The sequence below is a fragment of the Arabidopsis thaliana genome, chromosome 5 (genome assembly GCF_000001735.4).
Source record: "Arabidopsis thaliana chromosome 5, partial sequence".
Taxonomy (NCBI): domain Eukaryota; kingdom Viridiplantae; phylum Streptophyta; class Magnoliopsida; order Brassicales; family Brassicaceae; genus Arabidopsis; species Arabidopsis thaliana.
Genome location: NC_003076.8, coordinates 11,539,577 through 11,553,291, shown reverse-complemented (window position 1 = coordinate 11,553,291; position 13,715 = coordinate 11,539,577). Strand labels below are relative to the sequence as shown.

At 32.3% G+C, this 13,715-nt stretch overlaps 2 protein-coding genes and 2 pseudogenes across 4 annotated transcripts; 3 read left to right on the top strand and 1 right to left on the bottom strand.

Annotated features, from left to right (window-relative positions):
* Positions 1–459: 459 nt before the first annotated feature.
* On the top strand, positions 460–1,530 carry AT5G30440 (annotated as a pseudogene; the record flags this gene model as incomplete). Its single annotated transcript has 1 exon — positions 460–1,530.
* Positions 1,531–1,989: 459 nt separating this feature from the next.
* Positions 1,990–2,863, bottom strand: AT5G30360 (uncharacterized protein; the record flags this gene model as incomplete). Its single annotated transcript, NM_001344086.1, has 3 exons — positions 1,990–2,274; positions 2,624–2,645; positions 2,751–2,863. The coding sequence occupies 3 exons, from the start codon at positions 2,861–2,863 to the stop codon at positions 2,149–2,151; spliced, it is 261 nt and encodes an 86-aa protein (NP_001332368.1). The 3' UTR covers positions 1,990–2,148.
* A 749-nt stretch (positions 2,864–3,612) lies between these two features.
* Positions 3,613–5,118, top strand: AT5G31807 (annotated as a pseudogene; the record flags this gene model as incomplete). Its single annotated transcript has 1 exon — positions 3,613–5,118.
* A 4,405-nt stretch (positions 5,119–9,523) lies between these two features.
* Positions 9,524–11,829, top strand: AT5G31412 (hAT transposon superfamily protein; the record flags this gene model as incomplete). Its single annotated transcript, NM_147968.1, has 6 exons — positions 9,524–9,738; positions 9,857–9,983; positions 10,102–10,481; positions 10,683–10,969; positions 11,284–11,402; positions 11,656–11,829. The coding sequence occupies 6 exons, from the start codon at positions 9,524–9,526 to the stop codon at positions 11,827–11,829; spliced, it is 1,302 nt and encodes a 433-aa protein (NP_680273.1).
* Between the last annotated feature and the right edge of the window lie 1,886 nt (positions 11,830–13,715).

Below are 13,715 nucleotides of genomic sequence, written 5' to 3'. Positions count from 1 at the left end.
GTTCTGCCATTGATTAGATTTCCAAATATTATTGCAAGGAAGGAATAAGTTCAGTCTCGTGGTTCTTTATGTGTTAGAATAAAGATTTCTAGATTTTTCATTCACTCATGGTCAACAATTGTCTGATGCTTCTATTTGTTGTTTTATAGCTAGGCTTCTTTTTCTGGTTATGGATTCAGAGATTGAACATCTTTATGTTTCTGTTTGGTTGTTTAACGCTCTCTTTTAAATTTGATTCCTACGTTTTTAGTTCTGTTGTGTAACTTGTACCATTCACTCATGGTACTAGTAAAGGCTTAGAGCTGTCTTTTTGGTTTCACTTTCGTTTTTGATTTATTACTTTGACTTCAACCTCTTGGTTCATTATTAATCGATTGTTCCTCTTTCTTAATATTGATTTTAGAAACTTAATAGCTAAAATTTCATATCTCTTGGTGTTTATAATTTTAGATGCAATGAATGGGTCATTATAGGAACTTTACCAGAAATAGAGGACAACGGTCTAATGGGTCTACTACTGTTCGGAGTTCACAGTCCTCTCCTCATTCGACTACAAGAGCATGTCCTCAGACAACTGAACCGGTGCAACGCAGCCCATCTCTTTCACCACATAACACTCTGGTTCATAAGTGAAGGAAATAGATGATAAAGCAATGCCTATGTGGATGGATCCTAAGGTATGGAAGGGCCTCGAAGTTTTTTTGCTTGATCCATAGTCTGAAAATAAAAGTGGTAAGTGTTCAAAATCTCGCAACACTAGTGTGGCCAGTCATGGTCCGAGTAGACACACCTCAGGTCAAAAGACTTATGCTAAACGAGCATTAGAAAGTGTAAGTAATTTATGCTTTTCACTTTTTTCTCATTTTCCTAGTTTCATGATGATGATTACTACTTTAACTTTCATGTTAGGCTGAGAAGAATGGAGGTCAACTCCCTCCAATTGTCTAGATCATGGAGCAGACTCACAAGAGAAAGAATGGAGAATTCATTGATGGTTTTGTAGAGCAAATTTGCAAGAAAGTTTGAGCCAAGATCTTAGAGCAAGAGTCTCAACTTTTTCTGGGTGATTCTGGCGAGCTTGGTGGCTTATCAACAACTGCAAAGAATCAAATCCTGTTCGAGGTATTATTTTTGAACTGTCTCAGTTTAAACTGCAACATGCTAGTTAGTTCTTCACGTTCTCCCTTTTTTCAATCTTGTTTGAGTTTTTAAGTCTTATTCAATTGCATCATTGAATATAAGTTGCATCATTGAACCTTTTGAGCTATTAAGATTGATTGTTTGATGATGGGCTTGGTGAATTTAAAGCATAGTTCTTTGAAATGTTATGTGGTTTTTGATATGCATATGTTTTTGTTTGATTTTTCAGGCTACTCCAAAGAATAAAAAGGGACGGTATTATGGTGTTGGTTCTACTCCAATTATCCCATCTGCTTCTGTCGATCGACATGCTCGGGATGATTTTGTTGATCAGGAGACATATGAAGCGGAGAAGAAACGGAACGACAAACTTCTAAAACTACAACTCTAGCAACAACACTTAAAGCTCAAAGACCTACAACACAAGGAGCACAAGAGCAAACAGAGGAACCACATGACCAACCACAATCCGAAGTAGCAACAGCTCAGCCATCTCCTCAAGCATATTTTGCTTTCTTGTGTTGCATTCAAAACCTAACATAACACTACAAGAATATTGACTTTCCTTAGCGTCTGAATAACGCTATCTAACGATATTATAGCGTTTTAACAAGCGCTCTATCATCGTCTGTCATTATAGGTCGAAGTCGTAACATAGCGGTTATTGGTATTGCTATAATTTTTTTAAGAAATATAGCACTTTCTTTGATGCAATCATATATTTTACAATAGCAATTAGTATCTGTTATTAATATTCTTATTACCAATCTAATTTTGAATTTTGAATTTTATATTTTGTATTTTAAGAACTCCAATTTTAATTTACAAAGACAAAAATCAATAATAGTACTACTATTTTATATATGAATTTGTTTTGTACAAAAACTTTAAATATCCTACTAACTTTAAATTTTACACGATTACAGACCATGACTTGTAAACAACTTCGAACATTTCATCCTCTTCTTCTTAAGCTTCTTCTCTTTTCACTTACGACTCTTCACGTTATCACCCAATCTTATTGGTCTCTCCAGCTTGTTTCTTCGTCTTCAATCCTCTTACACTTAACTTTTTTTCCGTAGGAACAGCCACATGAGACGTGCACGAAATTGATTTCTTCAAGTGATAGAAAACCTACACAGACAAAGTAAAAAGTTTATCACTTTGAGCCAAATAACAAGCCAAGTAGCGACTCCACCCATGAATTTGAGATACATGTTTTCCGTTAAGAAAAATTCTTAGAAATAAAGGTACCTTAAGAACATGACTAGCACAAACTGCAATTTCAACCAAAATAACTTAGATGATTCTAAAATCAAACCTATTTCATGGCTGAAACATACATTAAATCAAAATTCAAAAACTATCATGAAACAATTAATAAAATAAAAATCAAGAACACACAAAAACAATTATGGAGAAGAAGTGGATAAAATTGGAATTGAGAGAAGCAAATATGGAGAAGTAATAGAGTGAGACTGACCGGTTTGGAGATGGCGTCAGATCTAGGAAATAGCAACGGAGAAATAGAGTGAGACTCACCGGCTTGGAGATGGAAACAGATCTAGAAAAAGGTGACGGAGGAGACGCGAAGGGTCCCGAAAACTAACTTGTCGTTGCCCAATGTCGTCGAGATCTCACTGGAGAAACAGTTGTACGAGAGGATGATGAGGTGGAGTTGATTTCGTCGATAAATTTGCCAAAAACTCACCGGAGAAAGCATCAGAAGACAGATCTAATCTTATGAGTTATGAGAGAGAGAGGAAGAGTTAGAAGAAGATGAAGAAGGAGACGGCAGGACCAAAGAAGAGAGAAAAGAAATAAATAACTTTAGGTCAAATGTTAAATAGTTTTTGGAATTTAATATTTTATTTTTCATTTAGATAGCGATTAGTATTTGGTATGTGCTATCAAATAATTAACCGAAACCAAAAACATTGATCCACGTCAGTTTTTTTTCCAACACAAATTATAGCGTTTCATTTTAACCAAACGCTATAACATATTAAAGGAAATGTTAATCCTAGCAAAACTATGTTAGTTGCTATTTTCTATTGCTATTAATGCTTTATATTCTTGTAGTGATGCTTTTCTTTCTTAGAATATCAAACAATTTCAGTTTTAATCATAATTCATATTTACTTTTGATTTCTGTTTTTATTTCCGATTTACTTTTAATGTTAAATTCAAACAAAAAGTCCAATTTGTGAAACTGGGTTTAAATTGGATTCTTGAACTATCCCTGGCAAATTCCTCGCTCTACACGACACACTTACTTGCATATTCATCGCAACATTGCATGTACTTTGCGACGTTTATATTCCGTAGGCTCTACGAGGGACCTGTTTCTTCGCAACAGTGACGACACAATTGCGACGAATTTTGTTTTGCGATGAGAGATTCGCGACGAATTCAAATGCGTCGCAAAGTACATGCAAAGTGATATTTACGACGCATCCGCGAGGAGAACTACCTGCCTTGCAAATGACCTGTTTTCTTGTAGTGATTGTGAGATGTGAAGATAATGATACGTTGGCTTGGTTTGTGAGAAAGCTGAAGGTTGACCTTGGATTGCAATTGAGAGATAACCTAACCATCATCTCAAATAAGCAAAAAGTTTGTTTTTAATGAAAAAATCTATTAGATTATAATTGAATAACCATCATCTGTTTTTAACAAATGTTTATGGAGGGAATTGTGAATGTAATTGCATCCGAGCTTCCAAGTGTGGATAATAGAATTTGTTCGAGACATATATATTCAAATTGGAAAAAGAATTATGCATCTTCAGAGTACAAAGTCATGTTCTGGTCTGTTACTTATAGTTACAATACGAGGGAATTTGATTATAAAGATGAAGTTATTACTAAACTATGATCCTAAAGCATATGAGGCCTTGTTAAATACACAACATAAGATATGGTCACGTGCTTACTTCAATCCGAGTTCTCAATGCATGCATGTTCACAAAGATATTTTAGAAAGTTTTAACTAGACAATCAGAGAAGCAAGGTTAAAGCCAATCATCAATCTATTGGAAACTCTAAGAAGGCAAACAATGGAGAGGATCTCTCGGAGGTTGAAACAGTGTTTGACATCGGATGTCCAATTTTAACTTATAACACTTAAAAGTGTTGGAGAAGTCGAGGGTTGATGAGAGGTATTGTGCTACTTTATGTAGTACTGCCACTTTGTATGAGGTTGTTGAGTTTGAGAGTTCGTATATTGTGAGCTTCTCAAACCATCAATATGCATGTCGCCGGTGAGATCTCACAGGTAAGTGATTATATTCATATTTTTCTTGTTTTCGAAATATGATTTGTCTCACTTTTCATATTGTTTAAGGTATTCCTTGTATGCATGCTTTAACTATCATAAATGACAATGAGGACGATGTTAACAAGTATGTTATCTTAATATTATTACTCAAAAATTTGTACGGGAACATATACAAGAATCATTTATCCTGTTAATGAAGTGAAACTTTGGGGAAAAACAGCGAAAATACCCATTCGAGTGCGTAATTTTCGCATGCCACCAGGAAGACCAAAGGGTTACAAAAAGGAAGAAAGAGCCTAATGAATCTAAGACCAACTCTGGAAATTCAATAAGACATGGGAGAATCATACATTGTTCAAATTATTGTGAAGCAAGCTATAACAAAGCCAAATGCAAAAATACGAAGAACCCAATTCTGCGTAAGAAAAAAAGAGATCGACTTCCTAAGAATCCTCAAGAGGTATTATATTGTGATGTCTCCTATTTAGATCATTTTTACATATACAGTCTCTTATCTTGGTGTCATTTCCTCTATAGATACCAGTTCGTAGGCCTCCAAGATCAGCATGTAATACAAATCCAAATAAAACTTCTAAAAAAGCATCAAATACAGCTTAAGGATAATCTCATCGACTTTCAAAAAAGAAAAAAAATTAATGCAATTGCTAGTGTCAGTAAACCATCACATCTTGGTGAATCAACTATATCAATGCTTCTAGCTGCTTCAAGTTCTCCTCAGCTATCAATCTCATCCAAACAACCACCTGCACCTAGAAGTAACTAACCATTGATGGTAAAAAAAAAGTGTTAAGATTCCAGCTGGTCGTAGGATACTGCATTGTCCATACACAAACCGAGTGTTTGATGTTTGGGAAACATATGCTAAAGACTTATCTGGTGAACAACCAAAATGTTAATTATTTGCATCGTTTTTTTTTTGTGAGACCTTTTTTCATAGTATTAATTTTTTGTAATATTTTATGGCGTAAGAATTTTATTAGGTTATGATTCTTTAACCGTATTTCAATTATATATTATCTTTTATTTTTGTATGTGAATTCTCGTTTTAATCCACGTGTGAAATTAAGGTACAAAACTAACGACAAAAAAAGTCATTAAAGGGTGTTTCTTATTTTGAAACAAAGTTAATGTTGACTGTTAGTCAACCTTAGGTTCAGAACAAATTTGGAGATTTGGATGTTTATGTTGATAAAGTTAACTACTTAGAGGTTTTAAATGGGAATAAAAAAAGTTTGATGTTTTAGTTAGGAAAATATTTTGATTTGGAGGTTTGTTTTGAGATTTTTTCTATAATAAAACCTTTTTCTTTAGTAGTATACTCTTCTACATTTTGACCAAATATTTGCTATGGATTATCAAATGCATATAAAATCATTGTTATTTAAGGACTCATTGTCTCCTTATAAGACTCAAGCCTAATAAAATGTCATAAGCAAAATGACTGTTTGCCATAATCTTCGCTGTAAAAAACCCAAAACTAATAGTTAACCATCAATCTTCTGTTATATAAGTGATTCAAGGTCTTTTAAAAAAAGATTTTTCCATTTTCACACTTGACACAGAGAAAAAGAGTTTTCTTTCTTCTGAAATAAAAGTTTACTCTTTCCAAATCTTATATAATTTTCTAATTCCTGACAATATTTGTTTTAAATATCGGTATTTGTATGATCGATACTTTCATACATATAACATCTTGCTACCAGAAAGTTGTTGTCTAACGACATCAAGTTAAACCTAAATTATTGAAAATAATCTCAAAATTCTCAAAATGATGATGGTATCAAAATTATACATCTATAATACTTATGCATGTAAAATTTAAACTTATCAAGTAATCTTTGACCATCTTAGACTACAAAAGTAGCTAATAAAAGCTTACCCTCATTGAAAACTCAAATCACATAAACCATCGAGACAATAAATCAACTAAAACAAAAATATAGAAGATGAGAAAATATTGATCAACATTGAAGACTTGGAAATCTACAAATGTTCAATAGGATATAGTCTCCTTTATATGACATTACTAAACCCCCAAAAACTTCCTTCACTTCATTCATTTCTCTCAAAAACCCAAACCTACGAGTTTCCATGACCTAAGTTCAATAAGCCAACCCGATATCAATTCAAATCATGTAATTTTCACTATATACAGAAAAATCATGTTCACGAACACATTATTAATTCTTCGTCTTTTTTATTGTTTCTCCACCTATATTCTTGTTGATATAATCCATATTCAAACACATGAGACAAGCTGCTAAACATAGTTCCAAAAGACCTTCTTTCTATCCATATTAAATTGGATTGTTTTGCAACATTCATAATATAATAAAACTTTTTTTCAGCATTATACTCTTCTTTTATATTTTGACCAAATCTTGGATATGAATTATCAAATGCATATAAAGTCATTGTTATTTAAGGACTCACTGTCTCCGTATAAGACTCAAGCGTAAAAATATCTTAATAAGTAAAATGATTATTTGCCATATTTTAATATTAGCCATGAGGAACCCAAACCGAATAGTTAACCATCAATTTTCTTTTATATAAGTGATTCATCAAGGTCTTATAAGAAAATAGTTTTTCATTTTCACCCTTAACACAAAGACGAAGAGTTTGCTTTCTTATGTTATACATGTTTACTCTTTCCAAATCTTATATAATTTTCTGATTCTTGACAATTTTTGTTTAGAATATCATAAGTTGTATGATTGATTGTTTAATACATATTACATTTTGTTGCCAGAATGTTATGGACCAATGACATCAACTTAAACCTAAAATATTTAAATTAATTTCTAACTTTTCAAAATGTTGTTGGTATCAAGGATATAAAATCAACTATGTATCTATAATATCTTGGCAGGCAAAATTTAAACTTTTCAAGTAATATTTGACCATCTTAGACTACAAAAGTACATTATAAAATTTTACCATCATAGAAAACTCAGATCACATAAACCATCGAGAAGATATATCAACTAAACACAAGACAAATGATTAGAAAATATATGTCAACATTGTCGACTTGAAAATCTACTAATGTTCAGTAGGATATAGTCTCTCTTATATGACATTACTAAAACCTCAAACACTTCCTTCACTTTATTCATTTCGGTCAATCAAAAATCTGAACCCGTGAGTTTCGGTGAACCAAATTCAATAAACCCACCAGTATCATTTCAGATCATGTGAGCTTTGCTATAAACAAAAATTTCATGCTCACCATCACAATCTAAATCTTATTCATCGTCATTTTTATTATCTCTTCTTGCTGATATAATTCATATCACCACTAATGAGACAAGCTGGTAAAGATAGTTGCAACAGACCTTCTTTATATCCATCCTTTGGATATTTTGCAGTATTCAAAATATAATGAAATATTTTTATTCAGAATTATACTCTTTTCTACATTTGAACCAAATCATGGCTATGGATTATCAACATCTAAAATCATTGTTATTTAAGGACTCACTGTCTCCGTATAAGACTTGAGCATAAAAACATCTTCATAAGCAAAATGATTGTTTGCCATATTATAATCTTCACCATGAGGAAATCAAACCGGATAGTTAACCATCAATCTTCTTTTATATAAGTGATTCATCAAGTTCTTCTAAAAATATATTTTTCCATTTTCACACTTAACACAAAGACAAAGAGTTTGCTTTCTCATAAAAAAAATGTTTACTCTTTCCAAATTTTATATAATTTTCTAATTCTTGACAATATTCGTTTTAAATATCATTAGTTGTATGATCGATACGTTCATAAATATAACATATTGTTGCTAGAATATTGTTGTCTAACGACATCAAGTTAAACCTAAAATATTAAAAATAATCTCGAAATTCTCAAAATGATGTTGGTATCAAGGATATATAATCTAAATATGCATCTATAATATGTATATATTCAAAATTTAAACTTCTCAAGTAATCTTTGACCATCTTAGACTACAAAAGTAAATAATGAAAGCTTACCCCATTGAAAACTCAAATCACATTAACCATCGATTAGATAAATCAACTAAATAAAATGCAGAAGATGAGAAAATATCAGTCTACATTGGCGACTTGGAAATCTACAAATGATCGATAGGATATAATCTCCCTTATATACCATTACTAAAACCCCAAAAACTTACTTCACTTCATTCATTTCTTTCAATCAAAAACCCGGACCCATGAGTTTCTTTGATTCAAATTCAATAAGCCCACCGAGTATCAATTCAGATCATGTGAGCTTCGCTATAAATAGAAAAATCAAGCTTACCCCACAATCTTAATCTTATTTATCGTAATTTTTATTTTTCTCCACCTCTATTCTATTGATATAATCCATATTCAAATTCATGAGACAAGTTGCTAAAGATAGTTCTAAACAATGTTCTAAAAATCGTCCTAGTCGCCGCCTAGTCGGACGCCTAGGTGCTTACTTATGGTCAGCCGCCGTGATTTCTAAAGTTTCGGTAAAACAAATAGGACATCCACTCCAGGCTGTGCAATTCGGTACAAATCAGCCAATTCGGTCAATTCGTTCGGTTTAGTCTAGTTTAGTCTGGTTTCAAAAAATTACAATTTTTCTTACTCTATGTCGATTAAGTTTTGCAAACCAAAAAGTTATAATAATAGAAAACAGTTATGAAAAGATAATGACCGAGAGTCTAAAAATGTGGACTACGGTTAACTGACTAATTGTTTAAACAGTTTCCTACATCTCTCTGTTTTCTCTCTTATATGGGATTAACATAACACAAATCATCATCTTGGATTGCTTTTGACTGTTGTGTCTCTTTATTTCTTTTCATACTCTTTAATTCTCAATTTTTGTACTTGTAAGAGAAGTAATTGGTGGAAATTGGAATCGTACTTCTAGCTCTATTTTGGTTTTAGTCAATTTGTCTTTCTCATCATAGTCATAGGATATTATTTTAACGTTTATGATCTGTTACTATATCTACTCAAAATTGTTTCTGCCTTTTTTGTGATCAATTACTCTGTTTGTGTCTTTGTTTTAAATCGGTTTCTCATTGTTACTGTTTTTGTTTTTGTTCAAGAGGCTGCAGACATTTATGGATCCACCAGCTCCAACATATGTAGGTTCAGACGTAACACCATCACTTAAGAGAAACTCGAATGGTATCGGTTGGGAATATGAGATTGTGTGTAATCCAAAGAATCCAGATAGGATTAAATGCAAGTTGTGTTTGAAAGAGATGTCTGGAGGAGTGTATCGGATTAAAGAACACATTGCCCACCTCCCAGGAAATGTTGTTGCATGTCCGAAGTCATTAAAAGAGGATTAAATTAAGTGTAGAAATGCAATCATAAAAGCAAGGAAAAATAAGATGAGCAAGAAACATGAAGGTGATCTCCTAAGGGCTAAAGTGAATATAGATATGTAGAAGCTTGAAGATGAATAAGTTTGCAACATATATTCATCCTGAAGCTCGTGTTGGTACACAAATAAGACAACAGAACATCAATATTGTGCAAGATGGATGTATTGTGCAAGATGGATGCATCAATAAGGTATTCCTTTTAATGCCATTGATAATGATGCTTTTAGGATGTTTTGTGAGGCTCTGTGACAGTTTGGACCTGACGGGTTCCTCCAACTCAATATCAATTAAGGGAACCACTGTTAAAGGAGGAACAAGAAAGACCTAAAGTGCTCTTAAAGACTCAAAAGGCAGGATGGAAACAAAACGGTGTCATGACTGATGCATGGAGCGACATGAAAAGAAGGAGCATAATGAATCTATGTGTTAATTCTAAGGGAGGAAAATGTTTTCTGTCTTCTAAAGACGCTTCCACAAATTCTCACACAGGGCTATACATCTTTGAGTATGTTGATCGATGCATTGCAGATGTTGGTGCGAAGAATGTTGTTCAAGTGGTTACAGATAATGCGCTCAATAATGTTACAGCAGCGAAGATGCTTAAAGAAAAGAGGCCAAATATTTTTTGGACAGGTTGTGTTGCTCATACGGTTGATCTGATGCTTGAAGCCATTTCTAAGCTGCCTAAGTTTTCAAAGATTATTGAGCAAGCCAAAAGTCTTATTGTTTTTATTTATGCTCATCATAAAACCTTATCAATGATGAGATTTCACACCAAGGAGGGATATTGTGCGATGGGGAGCAACGCAATTTGCTAATATTTTGTTGACGTTGCAAAGCTTGTTAGACAAAAAAAAAACAGAATTAACGTCGATGTTCAGCTGTGAAGAATGGGAAAAATGCAAACATTCGGCGACTACAAAGGGGAAAACTTGTTTCTTAACCGTTATGAGTCCTGCGTTTTGGAGTGGTGTGATGTTTGTGTTGAAGATTTTGGACCTTTAATGAAATTGCTAAGACTAGCTGATGGAGAAAACAAGCCTTTCGTGGGTTTTATTTTTGGAGAGCTCCTAGAAGTAAGAAATAAGATTACGATCGCTTGTAATAATCTGGAGAGGAATTACAAACCAATATTCGATATCATTGATGAGAAAATGAAAGGGAGACTTGACTCTTGTTTGCACATGAGCGCCTTTGTATTGAACCCATTCTACTTTTACGAAGACGCAACAATCGAGCATGATTAGGTGTTAATTGATGGATTTATGAATTGTGTGGGGACTTTTTACCATGGTGAGTTTGAAATACAAGCTAAAGTCGTCAATGATAACTTTAATAATTATAAGATGAAGTCTGGAGCTTTTGGAGAGCTATAACTTTGAGAGGATGTCAACAAAATGATAAGAAATTTGAACCAAGTATTTTCTTGATTTTAATAACCTTAATGATTATTTGAACATCCACGTTTCTTGATTTAGTTTATATTTTAGGGAATTGGTGGTCATTATATGGTTGTCATGTGCCTACTTTGCAAAGATTAGCAATAAAGATTCTCTCTTTAACACCTAGCTCATCTAGTTTTGAACGTAATTGGAGTGCTTTTGAAGGGGTAAGTTTCTTGCTTTTCTTTTATCTTAAATATTCTTTTTGATTTTTTGAAGGATAGCTACTGAATTATAAGACTTTATGTTGCAGATTCATACATGGAAAAGGAATAGATTAGATGTTAATCGACTTAATAATCTAGTATATGTCCAATTCAATGCCAAGTTGTTCAACAAGCAACAAATGATCAAAGAAAAAATAATGATGTGATTTAAGATGATAAAGATGAAAGAGATGCAGAAGAATAGTTTGTAGAGCCAAGCGAAAGAGATGAAGAGCCTAATGGTGAGCCTGTTTACCAAACTCCAAATGAGAAACCTAGAGAAGATCTTGAATCTCATGAAGAGCATGATATCACTATTGATATTGAATTTGAATCAGATAATGAGCAGGTGGTGAATGTGGATGTGATCAGAGGACAAGAAGTTTAGGATTTAAGATTACTTTTGGTTTTTCAAAGATTTAAGATTACTCTTAGTTTTCATTAGGTTAAGCTTTACGTTAAGTTTTATTTAGGAGAATTTTACATTATTTTGTAGCTTAGGTTTCAACGAGATCATTTAGATCTAATCTTAGCTTTATCATTATACATTTATTGAACTTTATCATGGATATTGGAATTTATGCTCTATTATAAAAGTTTAAAAATAATAAATAAATAAAATTAAATAAAAATACATTAACGCCTAGGCTCTGCCTCGGCCCTGATTAATCGCTCTACGCGCTAGGCCCATGTTGACCACCTAGCTACCGTCTATCCATTTTTTAACACTGGTTCTAAAGACCTTCTTTATATCCATCATAAATTGGATTTTTTACAGCATTCATAATATAATAAAACCTTTTTCTTCATCATTATAATCTTCTTCTATATTTTAACCAAATCTTGGCTATGGATGATCAAATTCATCTAAAACCATTGTTATTTAAGGATTCACTGTTTTCGTATAAGATTCAAGCCTAAAAACATAGCAAAATGATTGTTTGCTATATTGTAGTTTTCACCATGAGGAATCCAAACTGTATAGTTACCCATCAATCTTCTTTTATGTAAGTGACTTGTCAAGGTCTTCTAAGAAAATAATTTTTTATTTTCACACTTAACACAAAGACAAAGAGTTAGTTTTTTCAATAAATAAAAGTTTACTCTTCCCAAATCTTATATAATTTTCTACTTCTTGACAATATTCGTTTTAAATATCATTACTTGTATGATAGATTCTTTCATACATATAACGTATTTTAGCTAAAATGTTGTTGTCCAATAACATCAAGTTAAACCTAAAATATTGAAAATAATCTCAAATTTCTAAATATTGTTGTTGGTATAAAGGATATAAAATCTAAATATGCATTTATCATACCTATGCATTTAAAATTTAAACTTCTCAAGTAATCTTTGATAATCTTAGCCTACAAAAGTAGATAATGAAAGCTTACCCTCATTGAAAACTTAAATCACATTAACCATCGAGAAGATAAATAACCTAAACAAAATGCAGAAGATGAGAAAATATCAGTCAACATTGGCGACTTGGAAATCTACAAATGTTCAGTAGGATATAGTCTCCCTTATATGCCATTACTAAAACCTTTAAAACTTCTTTCACTTAATTCATTTCTTTCAATAAAAAACCAGAACCTTTCATGATGTTCCGTGACTCAAATTCAATAAGGTCATCCGGTATCAATTCAGATCATGTGAGCTTCGCTATAAACAAAAAAATCATGCTCACCACCACAATCTTTATCTTATTCATCGTTATTTTTATTGTCTCTTCACCTCTATTTTTGATGACAAAATTCATATTCAAACTCATGAGACAAACTGCTAAACATAGTTCCAAAAGATCTTCATTATATCCATTATAAATTGATTTTTTTTTTATAGCATTCATAATATAATAAAAACAAATTATTCATCATTATACTCTTCTTCTATATTTTGACCAAAGCTTGGCTATGGATTATCAACTTCATCTAAAATCATAATTATTTAAGGACTCACTGTTTTTGTATAAGACTCAGGCCTAAAAACATCTTCATAAGCAAAATGATTGTTTGCTATATTGTAATCTTCGTCATGAGGAACCCAAACCGAATAGTTAACCGTTAATCTTCTTTTATACAAGTGATTTGTCAAGGTCTTTTAAGAAATTGTTTTAACTTTTCACACTTAACACAAAGACAAAGAGTTTGCTTTCTCAAGAAATAAAAGTCTACTACTTCCAAATCTTATATAATTTTCTTATTCTTGCCAATATTCGTTTTAAATAACATCTTTTTGGTAAAATATTGTTGTCCAACGACATCAAGT